General features: G+C 40.4%; 1 protein-coding gene and 1 pseudogene across 1 annotated transcript in view; one reads left to right on the top strand and one right to left on the bottom strand.

Annotated features, from left to right (window-relative positions):
* The window catches only part of Plce1 (phospholipase C epsilon 1), a 263328-nt gene that overhangs the window by 44019 nt on the left and 199248 nt on the right, over positions 1 to 20061 (bottom strand). Inside the window, exons 13-18 of the mRNA XM_059258527.1 lie at positions 18802 to 19040; positions 17359 to 17420; positions 17110 to 17275; positions 5744 to 5851; positions 4307 to 4423; positions 2988 to 3146 (exon numbers count right to left, since the gene is read on the bottom strand). Coding sequence (XP_059114510.1) covers positions 2988 to 3146; positions 4307 to 4423; positions 5744 to 5851; positions 17110 to 17275; positions 17359 to 17420; positions 18802 to 19040 — 851 coding nt within the window. The remainder of the gene's footprint in view (positions 1 to 2987; positions 3147 to 4306; positions 4424 to 5743; positions 5852 to 17109; positions 17276 to 17358; positions 17421 to 18801; positions 19041 to 20061) is intronic.
* On the top strand, positions 6023 to 11658 carry LOC131895124 (cytochrome b-c1 complex subunit 7-like; annotated as a pseudogene).

The following is a 20061-nucleotide window of genomic DNA, read 5'->3' on the forward strand; positions in this document are numbered from 1 at the left end:
CTCTGCCTCCTGAGTGCTGGCATTAAAGGTGTGTGCCACCATGCCACTAATTTTAACTTTTAAACATTTAACAAAAATTAGAAATTACATTTATTTATTTATTTATTTATTTATTTATTTATTTATTTATTGTACAGTGTGTGTGTGTGTGTGTTCAGATTTATGGTACAGTGTGTGTGGAGTTCAAAGGACATCTCTAGGGAGTTGGTTCTCTCCTTCTACTATATGAGGCTGGGGAAGGAAACTCAGGCTTTCAAGCTTGACGGCTTGTACTTTTACATGCTTAGCCATCCTATCAGCCCATATTCCCTATTTTTTTTAAAAATGTGGTTGTATTATCTTTGTAATAAAAATGTACAAATAAGGAAGATTCCGTGGAAGCTGTGTCCACATCTAGATAAAATATTCTACAGTGCTGTCCACCTAGACTGCTAAATGTCCACTGGCTAGGCTCAGATTTCTTAAAGTAGGTTTAGGGAGCTTTGTGGGTGTTAATGGCTAGCATGGAAAAACTGAGAGCTTAGCCACAAAATGCAGGGCAAGCCTGGGAGCAGCAGCTTAGCCAAACACAACTCAGAACACAGGGCTCCATGGTCTTCATCAAACGTGCTAAAGGGTATCAAGATCTCTACTGCAGCATTTCACAATCTATCGAGTACCTCTCCCTCCCTCCCTCCCTCCCTCCCTCCCTCCCTCCCTCCTTCCCTCCCTCCCCCATCCCTCCCTCCCTCCCTCCATCCCTCCTTCCCTCCCTCCCTCCCTCCCTCCCTCCCTCCCTCCTTCCCTCCCTCCCTCCTTCCCTCCCTCCCTCCTTCCCTCCCTCCCTTTCTCCTTCCCTCCCTTTTTCCCTCCCTCCCTTTCTCCTTCCCTCCATCTCTCCCTCCCTTCTCCCTCCCTCTTTCACTGAAACAGTATGCATTCTTTCAGATTTCCTTTTATACACATACCATCTGTGATAATCTATGTTATGCTGTACTTGGTAATGCATTCTATATTAACTACTTCTACCCTACTCCTACGCTCCCCCTTTTGTTTTTATAATAGACCTGTATACAATAAAGTAAAATATATAAAATACAAATTGAGAAGGAGGAGGAGGAGGAGGAGGAGGAGGAGGAGGAGGAGGAGGAGGAAAGGAAATAGTTTCGGTGAACAGTGTTTTGGAAGAAACAGCATTCCCTGCTGGGTGGCCCGTCACAGACATCTAACGAAGGCCAGTTAGAGTACACATACACATGCTAACATCTAGTTAAAAAGCTTCACTACAAAGCCCATGTACAGTTCTTACAGCTTTTGGAACTGAAGCAAATACCAGTCTCCTGGAGAAGCCTTTGACCCTTTAATACAGTTCCTCATGTTGTGGGGCCCCCAACCATAAAATTATTTTTGTTGCTACTTCGTAACTGTAATTTTATTACTGTTATGAATCTTAATGCAAATATTTTTGGAAATAGAAATTTGCCAAAGGGGTCTCAACCCACAGGTTGAGAACCACTGGGCTGGTATACCACCTTTCTTTTTAAAAGAGAAAGGGGTCTCACTGTGTTTCCCAGGTTAATCCCCGGTTCTTGGGCTGAAGTAATCATCCTGTCCCAGCTCCCATAGTAGCTAGAATTACAGGCACACACCATGGGTGCTCAATGGAAACAATATTTTAAATTTTTTCAGAGTAATTTGATGAGGGCTGTTCAGTTGTGGGGGCATGCATACTCTGTTTAATCCTGTTCAAAGAGAGGCAGAACTCTCACCCATCAACCATCTTTGTATGATGCCTGAGATCAACTGAAAGGGGCACTCAAGAATGTGCAGCGCCTGAGAGAAGGTCCTGAGGACGTAAAGGAGACATGGGAACACCATTGTATCTACCTGGTAAATGCCTACAAAGATGGACGTCACTTCCTCCTCTTTTTCCTCACTCTTTCCTGACCTTTGTCGATCTTGAAGTAAAAATTCAAGAGCAGGATGGTCATCATAGGGGTGAGAATATAATGCTTATCTGAATTTTAAAAAGTCAGACTTTTTCAACAGAAATTAAGTCTAGAAGTAAGTCTAATTGATTCAGCAGTGAGGTCTATTTTAACTATAATATCTGTAGGTATATAGATATAAATAAATAATAATATATTATATATTACTTATATATATTATATATATATAATATAATAGGAATTATGTCCTGTAAATGTTTCAACTTGTGCTAAGATTTTTAATGTTCTTAGGAATGTATAGGTAGGCTTGGGAGCACATACCTTCAATTCCAATATGCAAGAGGCTGAGGCAGGAGGACTGCTGTGAATTCAAGGTAAGCCAGGGGTATCCAGAAAGACTTGTCTCAAAAAAGAGTTAAACCAATATAATATGCATGAGAGGCTCACACCTCTGATCCCAGCATTCAAGGCTCTGAGGTAGGAGGACTAGACTTCTAGGTCAGCCTGGGCCATTATAACAAGCACCATCTTTTTAAAAATGAGAGGAAAAAATATGAGGGATATGTGCGTTTTCTTTCAGGGATGTTGCTACTGGACCCCCACACACTCTCCCTAAAGAGGAGTATGCCAACTATTACAGGACTGGTAACCCTAAAGGCTGGCCTTCAGGATATAGAAATTATATCCTAATATGTGTTTCAACTTGTGCTAAGATTTTTAATGTTCTTGGGAATGTATAGGTGGGCTTGGGAGCACATACCTTCAATTCCAGTATTCAAGAGGCTGAGGCAGGAGTCACACATCATCCCACTTAGAACAAATTAAACAATGGAGGTACATTTCACATGGGTACAATTCACAAAATAAAACTTTAGGTCAATAGGATGAGGGAATCTATTGGTCTATGAGTCAGAAATTCCAAAATCAAGTGTATCAGCTAAGGGATCTCAAGGTTCAAAACCTGGCTATGCAGCAAGTCATTTGAAAAGTCCAAATGACATTAATTTCTTTGTCCAACCCCATGGCATATTCCTAATTTGCTTAATCAGAGAGGAGTACCTTTTGCTTTAGGATGTCGACTGGCGTCTGATGGGCCTTCAGCTTCTTGTTTTTAAGGAGCACTTTCCTCCTAAGTTGGTCAGGTGAGGGAAGCATTGGGTCATCTGAGAAATCGGTCTCAAATAAGAATTTGGCCACCAGCTTTTCTCCAAACACACTCTACAAAGCACAAAGGGAAACACACCATCAATGCCTTCCACCCCTATTTGATAAATACATTTACATCCCCTAAATATACTGGATAGCTCAACTTAGTTGAATTGTTTGAGAAATCCCAGGAAAAGGAACTAAAGAAGAGGCTGTTTATTCTCCTGGCAGTTTCCCGCCGGAAGGAAGGGATGTGTTCAGGGCAAGCGGGAAGACCTAGGTCAGTCTGTAGAGGAAGCCAGCTGTGATGACTTAGGAAAATGTTCCCAAGTCCAATGTATTAAAAAAGAAAGCAAGCAGAGAGTTGATGAGCGGCTGTGGTTTTGCAAAAACATGGTTTCATTCCCAGTGAACAGAAGAGATGAGAAGCAACAGGGAGCATTTGCTCCAGCCATGGATGAAGAATAGATACCACTTTCACAAGGACTTATGAGCACTGGTCTCCAAAGAAGAACGTCTCTTTTAAGGAGGTCATGGGTGGAGAGTAGACACAGGGTGATCACTCAAAATAAGGATAGAAAACACAGCAATTTTTATTTCTAGTTATTTTTAAATAAACAAGAACAAAAAAAATTCCAAGTGCAGGCTAAGGCAATATGAAAAGCCAAAGTTTTATTGGTATTCATATTGAAGGACATTTCCATGTTCCATGCTCCCTCCTTTCATGAGAGCTACATTTCTATGAATGTTTCTCTTACTGGAGAAGAGGGTTGTCTTTTGGAATGTCTGCTCCTTAATCTGTCTGCATTACATTTCCCTTGTATAAAGAAGCTTACTATTAACACAGTCTAACTTGCTAACTTGGATCTCTATAATACAGTGTGGGTCACAGGAATACGTGACTTTCCCCGATACAGTTTAGTTTTTCCATGTACAACTGCCAAGTGACATTTGGTATTCCTCCTGCCAGTGTCAGGGGTATCTGAGAGTTGGTCTATCCTTACCTCCTGAGGTTTCCTGGAAACGGTCAGGAGACCGGAAAATAATACCTATATCCCCACTGATGAAAAGAGGGACCATCTTAGAAAAAGTCTAAGCTCTCTGAGCAATGCCATTTTTTCAGGTCTGTAGAATCCTAATAGAACGTGCTTCACGGCTAAAGTCCAGCTGTGCTGTGGTCCCTATGTAGATACCAATAACTGAAAGATGATAGTGTCTTAGATGAAGCTCACCTTGAAAATTTCTGCCATTTTTCGTTGTTGAGGCAATGAACAGTGGTTCTCAATGGATATGATGATTGGCAGGTCAGAGGTGATGAAGGCACTGCGGTCGATGGCTTCCACCACTTCCTGTAAGAGCCAAACAGCTCCTTAGAGTCAGGTGTCTGCTCAGCAGAGTCAGAAAGCTGGTACTGAGCCACAGAAAGTGTCTTAATTGTTGCATTCAGCAGATTCTGGACAAAAGGGGTTTTTATCGTTTCAAAAGTATAGGTATCTCTCTAGATCTGTGGGAGATTAATTCCAGGACCCCTGCAGACACTGAAATCGATATGATGCTTAGATCTCATATAAAAATGGCATAATATTTACATATGATCTCCATTAATCTATCTTCCCATGTACTTCAGAAAATCTCTACATACTTAAAATCCCCAGTATAATGTGAACACATTGTTTTAAAATAATGACAAGAAAAAAATATCTACAAATTCACTACAGACACAATTTTAGCCCATTTTTGGATATATAGTTGTATGATTGAGTCCATGGATGCAGAACCCATAGCTAAGGAGGACCAAATGTGTTTGTAAACTAATCAAGAGACTAGGCTATTTTGTATAAAGACATCAAACTATTCATATTGAGCCTTGTTCCTATACTATAAAGAACAGCTATCACTATGTTGAACTGAAAAAAAATAGTATAATATCAAGAAAGAATATCTTATGTAAATGACATTGTTTTGTTATAGCATACAATATAACTAAGCCTAAGACACATTGAAACAGTTAATACTTTATTTGTAGCAATATGGCTCACACCATATCTTTTAATGTGTATCTGTAAACACAGTCACCCACCAATATACAGTACAAAAGCTTTATGAATGATAAGTAGAAAATGAGTTGAAGAAAAAAATGCATTTTAGCTACTACTCTATATAATCATAATATTCCTTCCCAGCCTTGGTATAGCTCAGTGAACAAATGATGTTAGGTAGCTTAGGACCATCTGAGGGATAAATAACTACATAGCTAAACTAATAAGCTATGTAGAATATAAAATAATCCAATAAGGACAATCTTCCGGGATAATGGATCTTCCCAGGTGGAACTGCTTCTTGTTACTTTCTAATGGTAATTACTTAATCATCTGACATCAGGACATCTCCATGACATCTTCCTTTGTCAGCCAAGATAGCAGGATAAATGGCCTTTAATTTCTCCAGGAAGAGAACGGTCTCTGTCTTTATTTATCATTATATCATGTGAAAATAAATAGCAACAATATCACTATGTACCAACATGAGGTAACAGTTATCAAAACTTTAGCTGAATAGGGATCTAGTAAGAGCTCTTGGTCAAATCCCAGAAAATGTCTTAAGGTATAATTTATAGCATGAGTAACTTAATGATGATAACATCCCTGGGATCTGATGGGAAGCATTACCTTGAAGGGGATCTTGGTCGTCAGTGTATGTCCGTGATAAATAATGGGCATGCCATCATCTCCATCCCAGCAGTCCAGCTCTATGCTCCTGCATCCTTGCAAGAGGACCTGTGTGATCAATGAATCCACCACAGATGAGCACCAGGAGATAAAGCTTCAAACTGAACCAAACACACAGTTCACATCAGTCAGCATTTGCATTTATGGATGGAGCAGACAGATATTAAATGGAAAACAGATAATTGGCATTTGGGACAAGGCCATAATTATGGGCTTGGGATGGACAGAACAAATCAATGTAAGAAGAGTGTTTATCAGAAACGAAGACTGCTGGAAGGTAAAGTGGGTGTAAGAACATGTCATCTCTCTCTTTTTTATTTTTAAAAGTATCTTTCATTCTTTGAAATGGAACATCTTAAAATTAGAGGCCTCTCTGTTCTCCCACACTCAACCCCCCAGTCTTGTCCCTAGTGCTGCAACTGAACACCAGCTGCAGCCTTCCCTCCCCGCTGCCCACATCTCCTGTGGAGCCCACAGACCATCCCTCTGTAGCTGTATCCTATCCCACAACTCTAGCAGGCACCCTCTGCTAAACCACAGGCCATGGGCAGACCTTCCCCTCTCTCTCCATTCCACCAGACTCAATTCCCCAGTCTCCACCCTAGCACTGAAACAGAACACCAGTTTCAGCTTTCTCTCAATCCTGCCCACATCGCCTGTGGATTCCACAAACCCTCTCTTCCTAACCTCCCTTCCCCAACTTGTTGCTCTGTCTCAGATCCCAACTCCAGCAGGCACTCCCTGCTAACCCAAGGGCTGCTCCTCCCAGGGCAACAAGTAGGCTGAAGGCAGAGCCACACCTCTGCTGCTGCTCCTTGGATTCCATCCTCCCAGTCTCATCCCCAGCTCTGTAGCTGGAGACCTGCTGCAGTCTCCCTTTCCTCTCTGTCCCCGTCCCCAAGGGGTCACAAAGACCTTTCTCAAACCTTCCTTCCCCCAACTTATCCCAGTTACCCAGCCTCCAACACCAGCAGGCATTCCCTGTGAACACACCAGCTGAGCAGGCCAGGAAAACAGGCAATCACACCTCTGAAAATCCAGAGGAGAAACAGAAACCAAGGAACAAAACACCCACCTAACAAAGACAAACTCAGAAATCGGCACCTAGACCTATAATCGGCCCAAACCCAGATGCCTAGATGCTAGCATAAAAACACAATCAATAACAGCCAAGGTAATACGTCTTCACTATAGCCTAGCTATCCTACCACAGCAGGCGCTGGATATTCCAATATTCAGGAGCTGAAGCACAAGAAAAGAACCTTAAAACCAACTATATGAAGATGAGAGAGGTCCTTAAGGAGGAAATTAATAAATACCTTAAAGAAAGCCAGGAAAGTGTCTTACCATAGGTGCTTTCCTTGGAGGAGGTAGGAATGGGGGATGGGTTGAGGGGGGAAAGCTGGGGGGCAGGAGGAGGGAAGAGAGGGGAATCTGTGGTTAGTATGTAAAATGAATAGAAAAAACTCTTAATAAAAAGAAAAAAATTTAAAAAAAAAAAAGAAATAAAGAAAGCCAGGAAAACACAACAATAGTGTAAGAAAATAAGTAAAACTATTCAAGACCTGAAATTGAAAATGGAATTAAAAAAAAACAAAAACAAAAACAAACTCAAACTGTGGGAGTTCTGGAAATGAGATATTTAGGAATTTGAACTCGAACTACAAAAGAAAGCTTTACCAACAGAATACAAGAGATGGAAGAGAGAACCTCAGTTGTCAAAGATACAATAGAAGAAATGGATACATTGGTCAAAGAAAATGTTAAATCTAAAAAACTCCTGACACAAAACATTCAGGAAATCTGGGACACTATAAAAGGATCAAACCTAAGAATAGTAAATATAGAGGAAGGAGAAGAACCCATCTCAAAGGCCCAGGAAATGTTTTCAACAAAATCATAGAAAAAAATTCCTAACCTAAAGAAGGAAATGCCAATAAAGGTACAAAAAGCATACAGAATATCAAATATATTAGACCAGAAAAGAAAGTCTCCTTACCACATAATAATCAAAACAGTAAACATACAAAACAAAGAAAGAATATTAAAATCTGCAAGGAAGAAAGACCAAGTAATATCTAAAGACAGAACTGTTAGGATTACGGCTGACTTCTCAATGGTGACCCTAAAAGCCAGAAGGGCTTGTACAGATGTGCTGCAGACTCTAGAAGACCATAAATGCCAGCCCAGACTATTATATCCAGCAAAACTTTCCATCACCATAGATGGAGAAAATAAGATATTCCATGATAAAGTCAAATTTAAGTAATGTCTATCTACAAACCCAGCCCTACAGAAGGTGCTAGAAGGAAAACTCCAATACAAGGAGGCTAACTACACACACAAAATCAGGAAATAAATAATCTCATACCAGAAAAACCAAAAGAAAAGAAACACACACACATATACCACCACCACCACCACCAACAACAACAACAACACCACCACCAACAACAACAACAAAATAACAGGAATCAACAATCAATGGTCATTGATATCTCTCAATGTCAATGGTCTCACTTCTGCAATAAAAAGACACAGATTAACAGAATGGATATGAAAATAGGATCCATCCTTCTGCTGCATCCAAGAAACTCACCTCAACATCAAAGATAGACATTAGTTCAAGGTAAAGGATTGAAAAAAAGATGTTCCAAACAAATGGACTTAAGAAGCAAGTGGGTGTAGCCATTTAGTATCTAAGAAAATAGACTTCAAAACTAAAACTAATCAAAAGAGATAGGGAAGGACACAGCATACTCATCAAAGGAAAAATCCACCAAGATGACAGCTCAATTCTTAACATCTATGCCCCAAACACCAAGGGCACCCAAGTTTGTAAAAGAAACAGCTTAAATCACATATTAACTCAAAAACACTGATAGTGGGAGATTTCAATACCCCACTCTTACCAATGGACAGATCATCCAGACAAAAACTAAACAGATATACTGGAGCGACCCCAAACACCAAGGGCACCCAAGTTTGTAAAAGAAACAGCTTAAATCACATATTAACTCAAAAACACTGATAGTGGGAGATTTCAATACCCCACTCTTACCAATGGACAGATCATCCAGACAAAAACTAAACAGATATACTGGAGCGAACAGATATTATAAACCAAATGAACCTAACAAATATTTACAGATAATTCCACCCCAAAAGAAGTACCTTCTTCTCGATACCTCACGGAACTTTCTCCAAATTGACCACATGCTTGGACATAAAGCAAGTCTCAACAGATACAAAAAAATTGAAATAACTCCCTGCATCCTGTCAGACCACCACAGATTAGTGCTGGATATCAAAACAACAGAAAGTTTACAAGCTCATGGAAATTGAACAACTCTCTACTGAATGACAACGGATCAAGACGGAAATAAAGAAATTAAAGACTTTTTAGAATTCAATGAAAATGAATACTCAAACTTATGGGACACAATGAAAGCCGTGCTAAGAAGAAAGTTTATAGTACTAAATGCCTACTTAAAAAAATTGGAGAGATCTCATACTAGCAACTTAACAGCACACCTGAAATTTCTAGAACAAAAAGAAGCAAGCTCACCCAAGAGAACTAGACTGCAGGAAATAATCAAACTGGGGCTGAAATCAATAAAATAGAAACAAAGAGAACAATACAGAGAACCAATGAAACAAAGAGTTCACTCTTTGAGAAAATCAAGATTGAAAAACCCATATTCAAACTAACTAAAAGATGGAGAGAGAATATCCAAATTACAAAATCAGAAATGAAAAGGGAGTCATTCTTCTTGTTTCTACCAAGGAAACCCAGAGAATCATAAGGACATATTTTTAAAACCTGTACTCCATCAGATTGGAAAATCTAAAATAAATGGATAATTTTATAGATAGTTATCACTTATCAAAGTTTAATCAAGATCAGATAAACAATTTAAATGGACCTATAACCCTTACTTAAATAGAAGCAGTCATTAAAAAAAAAAAAGCCCAGGGTCAGACAGTTTTAGCACAGAATTCTACCAGAGGTTCAAAGAAGAGTTAACACCAATATTCCTCAAAATAGTTCACAAAATAGAAACAGAAGGGACATCACCCATTTCATTTCATGAGCCCCAGTCACCTTGTTACCCAAACCATATAAAAACTCAACAAAGAAAGAGAATTACAGACCAATTTCCCTCATGAACACAAATGCAAAAATATTCAATAATGTACTTGTAAACTGAACCCAAGAACACATCAAAAAGATAAACCACTATGATCAAGTAGGATTCATTCCAGAGATACAGGGATGGTTCAATATATGAAAATCAGTAAATGTAATCCACCATATAAACAAAAATGAAAGAAAAAAGCCACATGATCATCTCATTAGATACAGTAAAGGTCTTTGACGAAATCCAACACTCCTTCATGATAAAAGTCCTGGAGAGACTAGGGATACAAGGGACATACCTCAACATAATAAAGGCAGTTTACAGCAAGCCCATAGCCAACATCAAGTTAAATGGAAAGAAATTCAAAGTGATTCCACTGAAATCATGAACAAGACAAGGTTGGCCAGTTTCTCCATATCTATTCAATATAGTACTTGAAGTTCTAGCTAGAGAATAAGACAACTGAAGGAGATCAAGGGGACAGAAATTGCAAAGGAAGAAGTCTAAGTATTGCTATTTGCAAACAATATGATAGCATATATAAATGACCCTAAAAATTCCACCAGGGAAGTCTTACAGCTGATAAACATTTTCAGCAAAGTGGCTGGATACAAGATTACAAGATTAACTTAAAAAAAATCAGTAGCCCTCCTATATACAAGTGACAAATGGACTGAGAAAGAAATCAGGGAAATAACACCTTTCTCAGTAGCCTCAAATAATATAGACTATCTTGGGGTAACTCTAAGCAAGTGAAAGAATTGTATGGTTAAAAACTTCAAGTCTTTGAAGAAAGAAATTGAAGAAGATATCAAAAGATGGAAAGATCTCCCAGGCTCATGGATCAGTAGGATTAATGTAATAATAATAGCCATCCTACCAAAAGCAATCTATGGATTCAATGCAATCCTCATCAAAATTCCAACATAATTCTTTACAGAACTTGAAAGGACAATTCTAAACTTGACATGGAAAACCAAAAAATCCAGGATAGCTAAAACAATCCTGAAAAATAAAAGAACATCCAGAAGCATCACTATTCCTGATTCCAAGCAGTACTACAGTGCTATAGTAACAAAAACTGCATGGTATTGGCATAAAAGACATGTTGCTCAATGGAATTGAATCAAAGACCCTAACATAAATCCACACACCTATGGACACCTGATTTTTGATAAAGAAGCCAGAAATATACAATGGAAAAGAGAAAGCCTCTTCAACAAATGGTACTGGTCTAACTGGATGTTGGCATGTAGAAAAATGCAAATAGCTCCATATTTATCACCCTGCACAAAACTCAAGTTCAAGTGTATCAAAAACCTCAACATAAAACCAGATACACAAGGTCAAAACGGCAGGCTGAAATGCTGTTGCAGTGTCAAGCAAGTGGCTGGATGGTTTTCAAAAATGGTACTATAATGCTGCAGGATTCAATAAACTGGGGTTAACACAAGATGATACAGTATACGAGACTGAAGACGTGAAAGAAGCCATAAGAAGGCTTCCTGAGGATCTTTATAATGACAGAATGTTTTGAATTAAGAGAGTCCTAGACCTGATCATGAGGCATCAGATCTTGCCTAAGGAGCAGTGGACAAAATATGAGGAGGACAAACTCTACCTTGAACCCTATCTGAAAGAGGTTATTCGGGAAAGAAAAGGGAAAGAGGAATGGGCAAAGAAGTGATCTTGTAGTTGAGATCTGTGGATGTGCCTGGTCTCAGCATGTTTTTATGAAGTTGTTTCAACCTGAATCACAATTTAAGAATTATTTGCTCTGCAGTTGTCTTGCTTTAAATAAATGTCTATTGTAAAAAAAACAAAAAACAAAAAACCAAACAAACAAACTGAACCTGATAGACGAGAAAGAGGGAATAGCCTTGAATGCACTGGCATAGGAGACAACTTCCTGAACAGAACACCAATAGAACAGTCAATAAGATCAACAATTAATAAATGGGACCCCATGAAACTGAATAGCTTCTGTAAGACAAAGGACATGTCAACCAGACAAAGCAGCCGACTACAAAATGAGAAAAGATTTTTACCAACTCCAAATCTAATAGAGGACTAACATCCAAAATACATAAGTAACTCAAGAAACTAGATATAAAAAATAATCTAATTTAAAAAATGGAGTACAGATCTAAATAGAGAATTCTCAACAAAGGAATCTCAAATGGCTGAGAAATGCTTAAAGAAATGTTCAAAGAAATGTTAGCCATCAAGGAAATGCAAATCAAAACCACTATGAGATTCCATCTTACACCTATCAGAATGGCTAAAATAAATAAGTGACAGCTCATGGTGAAGATGTGGAGCAAGGGGAACGCTCCTCAATTGCTGCTGGGAGTGCAAACTTGTACAGCTACTGTGGAAATCTATTTGGTAATTTCTCAGAAAGTTAGGAAGACCCAGCTGTACTACTCTTGGGCATATACCCAAAGGATGCTCCATCCTACCACACGGACACTTGCTCAAACCATGTTCATTGCTGCTCTATTGATAATAGCCAGAAACTGGAAACAACCTAGATGTCCCTCAACAGAAAAATTGATAAAGAAATCATGGTACATTTACACAGTGTAGTATTACTTGGCTGTTAAAAAAATAACACTATGAAATTTGCAGGCAAATGGATGGAACTAGAAAAAAATCATCCTGAGTGAGGTAAGCGAGACACAGAAAGATAAATATGTTATGTATTCACTTATAAGTGTATATTAGCTGTTGTAAGTAATAAGCAATCTACATCCACAGACCAAGAGAGGTTAGGTAACAACAGGGTTCTAGGGGGGCATGCAGGGATCTTCCTGGGAGTGGGAAATAGAATATATTTTGTAAGTGAACTGGGGGAAGGTTGGGACAGGAGCCAGGGATCAGGCGATTGGGGGTGATGAAGTGGAGGGAGAGAGATGCCTGGAACTGAGGGGGGGGATTTTCAGGGGTGTTGTGGAAACCTAGTACAGTGAAAACTTATTGGAATGTATGCAGGTGATCCTAATGAGGATTCCTAATAATGGGGGTACAGAATCTCAACTGGCCATCTCTTATAGCCAGGTAAGACTTCCAATTTTAAAACAAAAGACAGCTCTCTGCAAACTGACAGCAGGGCCCCATTGCTGAGGACAATTCCCACAGAACTCATTGAACATGGAGAAGTTGAGCTGGTGCCCACATGGAGCTCTCACCTCTATGTTCTAGTGTCTTTGGTGCAGGAAGGTACTCTGTAGGCTACTGAAAGAGAAACATACACACCAACCCAGCCACAAAACCTTTGCAGTACAATCTGTCCTGCCTGCATAATATGCTAGGGCAATGGAGGCATCAAACCTGTGGGAGTAGCCAACCAATGTCTGATTTGACCTAAGGCTCACTCTACAAGAAAGAACCCGCACCTGACATTGCTTGGGTAACCAACAACCAGAGACTAGACAGCCCATAGAGCTAGGGTAAAACTGAACACTACTGACCTAAGGGGAAAAATATCACAAAATGATTCATAATGATATTCTGCTATACTCATAGATCAGTGCTGTATCCAGTCATCATCAGAAAGGCTTCCTCCAGCAGCAGATGGAAAAAGATTAAGAGACACACAGCTAGACATTATTCAGTGTGAGAGTCTAAACTGAAGGTCTCCATCAAATACCTCCCTTCAGAGATCAGGAAATACCAAGGAAGAGAGGGCAGAAAAAGTGTAAGAGCCATTGGGGATGGGAGACGCCAGAACAAGTCCCTCTGAATCAACTAAGCAAGGTGCGTATGGGTTCATAGAGACTGAAGGAGCAAGCACAGGGTCTACATGGGTCTACACCAGATCCTCTGCATATACATTATAATTAGCTTAATATTTTTATGGGACTCCTGACTGTGAGAACAAGTGTGTCTCAGACTCTTGTGCTTCCTATTGGGATTCTTTCTCTCTTGTTGGGTTGCTGTATCCAACTTTGATATGATAGTTTTTGTTTCACCTTATTATATTTTATTTTGTCATGTTTTGTTATCTCTTAGAGGCCTGTTCTTTTCTAATGAGAGACAGAAAAAGAGTGGATCTAGAGGAGAGGGGAGGTTAAGGAGGAACTGGGAGGGGTAGAGGGAGAGGAAACTATAATCAGGATATACTGTATGAGAAAAAGAATCTATTTTTAATAAAAGAAAAGATATAAAAAATGAAATTAGCGAATCACAGTGTACTCTGAGGAAATGTCAGTAGAGGTGAAGAAACTGAATTAAATCCTTGACCCTTTAATGAGCTGATGAAACATCTATGTCAATCAATGTCCAATCAAGACATACCTCCTCCTAAAAAAACATCTTTGCTATGCAATGTAGCATGTAAGAACAATAGACGCAAAGGAACTGCCAAGCATTTGCCTGGTTATCTAAGCCTGGAATCACAACTGGACAGAGACAGCCAATAATCCCTAAGCTCCCCTCTTCCCCAGGCCCAGCAGGCACCAACAACCACTTTTGCACACTGACTTTGACATTATCTCTCAGCCTCTTCAGCAAATGGCAGATGGGACAACATTTATTGTCCACTCTGGATCTAAGGCTGGAAGTGGGACTCTTTTTTTTTAAAAAAAAAAATAATTTATTTATTTTTATTTTATGTGTGTTGGTATTTTGCCTGCATGTATGTCTGTGCGAGGGTGTCAGATCTTGGAGTTATAGACAGTTGTTAGCTGCTATGTGGGTGCTGGGAATTGAACCTGGTTCTCTGGAAGAGCAGTCAGTTTCTTAACCACTGAGCCATCTCTCCAGCCCTGGAAGTGGGACTCTTAACACAATTTTGTAGACGTAGCTTTGTAACATCTGTTTGGAGCATTCTCATCTTTCCTAGATTTATCTGTAGACTATCTTAAAAGTTATCATGAAGCAGTTACCCGAGACAAGGAGCTAATTATCTTCGATAGAGCTAACACAGTGTGATTTGGGAATACATGTAAGTATTCCCACATGACAGTAATACATTTTGGGGGTGTCCTGGCCACTAGAGTTTCTGCAACAAAATAGAGTGGAATGTGCTATTTTAGTAGTTTTTATGAAGACTCTAGATAGAATCTTCCCATTACATAGTGTAGTTTGTGGCCTAGAATCCCAAGCCCATCAGCTTCGGTTGGCTGCCATTGTGCCTATGATATGCTGCCTTGGCCTGAAGAGAGCTATGCAGTCAGTATGTTACCTGCAACATGAAATTGCTTCCTTCCTCTGATAAGCCTGCCAAACTGACAAGAATGGTCAGCAGCTGGTAATAGGGGTTTTCAATGTGAAGAGGTTATAAGTCTTTGTAAAAGTCTATGCAACCTAATGTTTCCATATTAGGGTAGAAAAGGAAAACCAGGGCTGGGAACTCCAGGTAAGGAGAACAGGTCTTGTTGCTGTTTTCCATCTGCTCAGCAGAGACATCATGGGAAGTGACTGAGAAGGCCAAGGCAGAAAGAGCCTAAGAGGATTAGAAGTGAAGCAAAGGGGCTCTGCACACGGTCTGATTAATCTGCGAGTCTCTGTGAGGGCCTTTGTGCCTTACTCAGAAGCCAAGGTAATCTCTGCTTTGGGTAGCATATTAAGAAGTTAAAATTTTCTTAAAGTTTTTTTCCAAACAATGAATTAGAAATCAAAGCTCAGAAATGGTCCTTGATTGTTTTCCTGTGAGGAATGGACGCACAGTACACAGATATACATAGATAATATATAACTGTGAATATGTATGTGTGTATGTAGATAAAAAATATTGAAAGCATTTTAGATATAAAGATATACATACATATTTCCCACAGAACAATGGATTTTAAACTTTCACAATTCACATTTGTTTATTTACTGATTGTGTGTGTGTGTGTGTGTGTGTGTGTGTGTGCGCGCGTGCGCGCGCATATGGATGTCGTGGCATGTATGGAGGTCAGAGGACAACTTGCAGGAGCTCTCTCCTTCCACCATGTGCATTCCGGGACTGAACTCTGTCTTCAGGTTTGGTGGCAAGTGGCCTAACTCACTGAGCCCTCTCCCTGGTTCCACAAACATTTTTGTTGACTTTGGAAATCTTTGTGTAAATAAATGGCCAATGTGGGAAGCATGTAAAAGACTGGCCAGTAGTCCATCAGAGAACTGGGCCAGGGTACAGCCCCTTCCAGCTGAGGCTTTCTCATCTCTGCATAGGCAGCTGAGGGCCCTTGAGAGTCCTACACAGAAAACCACTACTCTAAGAACACATTTTCACGTCATTATAAAGATTCCTTAGAATTCAGAGATTCAAACACACATTCTGTGCTAAACAGACTTTGGGGGGAAAAGTGTGTCATATAGTCTACTATGAATACTGGACCAATCTGGAGAACAAAGGGATTTCACTGCTGCTGGGGCTGTGTGAGTACAATATAATTACGGTTTCAGACTTGTACCCACAAGCACAGAACCACACACTTACATTCCCTGGACCTAACCTGGCGCTTCCCTGCTCTCTGGGAGGAGTAGAAAAAACAGACACCAGAAGAGGAAGCTGCAGACAGTGGAACAGAGACAGGCATGTAAATGACTGAGAGCTGGCTGGTCAGGTCAAAGGATGTGCTTTTCCCAGTCCACAGAGTCCACTGTTTCCCAGAACGTTCCCATGAAGTTCAGCCTGGAGGAAAGTGCCTCCAGTCTGTGCAGCTTTTTCTTTAGCTGGTTGCCATAGGGATGGGTTGATTGTCTAACAAATTGCAAAGCAAAACAAAACAAACAACATTTTGGGATTAACTCTGTAAGAAAGTTGCGTTGCTACTATGCTTTCCCACCACAATATATGGATTTATTTAGCATTTAGTGAAATCATTGGATAGCTTTCCCATGGGAAAATTTAATTTTAGTAGGAGTGGACCGGACTAAGATCTAAAAGCTGTGGGTCTCAAACAAATGGTTTCTTTTTTTCTTTGCCTACTATGAAGGGTAAGTATAGACGGAGGGGAAAACAAACAAACAACCAAACAGGCAGGCAGGCAGAAAGAAGCAAAGAAAACAACCTCTGTGTACATAGCATGTGTTCCCACACATGACGGCTTCTATATTTCACATCACAGTTTACAAGCTCTTCAAAGGAGTCCAGGGGCAAGTCTTTGTCACTTGGGGGCTACACAGTAAGAAAGCTTCATGAAGGCCACACTCAATCAGCATTCTCCGTACCTGGCTGTAGAGCTCCACAGAGGACTCTCCCTTGAGCTGATGGCCTGTGAGGTAGGTATTGTGGGAAGATTCTATGTAATAGTAGGAGAGAGGAAATTGCAGTTCTTTCTTGTTCTCCCGTGACTCATCATTTTTTGAGGCGAAATTATCTTTATCCATCAGAAACCTAGACGAAGCACATTTTCTTAAGAAGTGCATAAGAGCAATGTATACCCTTAAATGACATGCAAAGGGGATCTGAAGACTTACCTTGCAAACCCTTCAAACGACATTAGGCCCTGATGGCACATACTGATGCTAGGTTCGAATTTCTGCAGGGGATTAAAAAAATGCATTTTTTTTTTTTTTTAGGTAAAGAAAACTAAGAAGGGGGAAGTAACACTACATCATTTTTAAAAAGCTGTTCTGTTTTCATTAGGAAATGTCTAAACCAAATATTTGAACTAATTTAGTTATGTAGCGGTAAGAAGTAGTTTTTAGTCCAAAAGAAAATATTTATTATATGTGAGTTTATTATACCAAGCATATTTACTTAAGAGAAAAAAGGGAGCAAGAGAAAAGAATAAGGCTGATTTATTTGACAACACTGTGCGTTATTGAGGTGAAGATGAGGCTAATAATGGTGGCTACCTTCCAGCAGCGGGGGGTGGGACGAGATGATTCTCATTCAACTGAGTCACAATGGACCCTCAATTTTACCATCTTTAGCAGTTAAATATAAAGGCTACGCAGCTACTCCATGGATTCCCAATCAAGTGATTAACCTCATACTGCTGGGTGTGACTCTGCCACAGTACAAAGTTTCACTCCCTATAGCTGCCACCCTTTATACAGCTGTCTACTCTTGCCTGGGACTACTGGGGCAGTTTCCACCATTCACCAGTCTCCATCCTTCATCAGCACAGTTTATTATTCCCAAATGGGCTCACAGTGACCTCTTCAAGCATAAATCATGCCCCCCCCCTTAAAATTTCCCAAAGCTTCCCGTTTCACATGGACAACCTCCACCCTTCCTGTGGTCTAAAAGTCGTAGACGAGCTGGTCTTTGGATACCAGCCTGAAATCGCATCTGCCAGTCCTGCCTGGCTCTGATTACACTAGCTATTTTGATGCTCCTCACAAACCCCCAGCTCACTCCTGCCCCAGGGTTTGAGCTAGCTGCTTATGTTTCTCTGAGAATCCTCTTTCCCTCAGAACTTCAAATGACTTAACTCACTCAGAGCTCAGCCCAAATGCCCCTCTCCAGCTCAGCCTTCTTGATATCACTGCCCTGCTCATTTTTTAAAAAACAACTCATTCTTGAAATTACATATTTGTTTATTGTTTGCCTCACACACCAGAATGTAAGCTGCACAGAAGAACTCTACCCGGTACTATATTCCCAGTTCTTGGAACACAGATTGCAGAGCAGGAGCTAACAAATATGTGTTAAGTGACAGGTTGAAAATATGGGCTGCTGTATGTGTTAGGACAGCAAGAAGGAACTGGGCACAAATTCCTTAGTGGTCATTGAGTCAGGGATGCCCTAGGACCTATGTTAATTACATGATAAATAAGAATACCTATGGACTTGGCATTAAAAGAAACTCTATTTGGACCTCAGATATGAAGGCCTTGGGAAGATGTATCAACAAAACAAATGCTTAGCATCAAATTAGCAGATCGGTCAGAGGCATGCCACAGACACGATACCTGGATGATGCTGAGAATTTCATCGTACGTGCAGTGTTCTCCTTGGCAATTCACCAGGAAGTCATTGAGCTGGAGGATGCCAACCCCAAATATGCCCAGGGATGTGCTCTCGATCCCAGTGCCATTAGTCACAATGCTTGCAGCTGCAATTGCATCAGATATCTGCCTCTGGGTGTCAGAAAGCTGCTGCTTACTCTTAATGAACAGCCCCAAGTCTGAGACGTTTCTGGTCAGCAGATCTGAAACACAGCCACCCACAGCAATGGATTACCCAGAAGCCTTTTGACAGAGTTCATCTGGAGATAACGGTGTTAGGGAGTCAATGCCCTAGTGAAACTCTACTCTGTTTAAATAAGGGGCCAAAGTCAGTGCGTATTGCCGACTTCCCACGGTAGAGGGAAAAACAAAATGAATCAATGAAAAAAAATAAAAGAATCTAGGGGCTGGAAAGATGCTCAGCCTGGAACTCACTCTGTAGCCCAGGCTGGCCTCAAACTCACGGAGATCCACCTACTTCTGCCTCCTGAGTGCGGGGATTAAAGGTGTGCGCCACCACATGTAGCCCAAATTCAGATTGAAACAGAGATTTAAAAAATTATGTGTGTGTGTGTAGGTGCCCTGGGAGGCTAGGGTGTCAGAACCCCACGACCTATAGTTACAGATGGCTGTGGACCACCCGATATGGGTACCGGATACTGAACACAGGTCCTCTGGAAGGTCTGCAATATTTTCAACTCTGAGCCATCTCTCCGTCCCAGGATTTTTTTTTTTTTTTTTTTTTTTCCCGAGACAGGGTTTCTCTGTGTAGCTTTGTGCCTTTCCTGGAACTCACTTGGTAGCCCAGGTTGGCCTCGAACTCACAGAGATCCGCCTGGCTCTGCCTCCCGAGTGCTGGGATTAAAGGCGTGCGCCACCACCGCCCGGCTTTGTTTTGTTTTGAGAATAACTGCTTTTAAGCTTTTCTTTTGGTAGAGACCAAAGAACCATACTCCTAATCTTTTCTGTAATTTTTAATTTATAATTATGAACATCTGTATACAGATTTGGCATCAATACCATTTTAAAATTCATTTTGGTACCGGGCGGTGGTGGCACACGCCTTTAATCCCAGCACTCGGGAGGCAGAGCCAGGCGGATCTCTGTGAGTTCAAGGCCAGCCTGGGCTACCAAGTGAGTTCCAGGAAAGGCACAAAGCTACACAGGGAAACCCTGTCTTGAAAAACCAAAAAAAAAAAAAAAATTCATTTTGGTAATAGCAAC

Source organism: Peromyscus eremicus, chromosome 1 (assembly GCF_949786415.1).
Source record: "Peromyscus eremicus chromosome 1, PerEre_H2_v1, whole genome shotgun sequence".
In the NCBI taxonomy this organism is placed as follows: Eukaryota; Metazoa; Chordata; class Mammalia; order Rodentia; family Cricetidae; genus Peromyscus; species Peromyscus eremicus.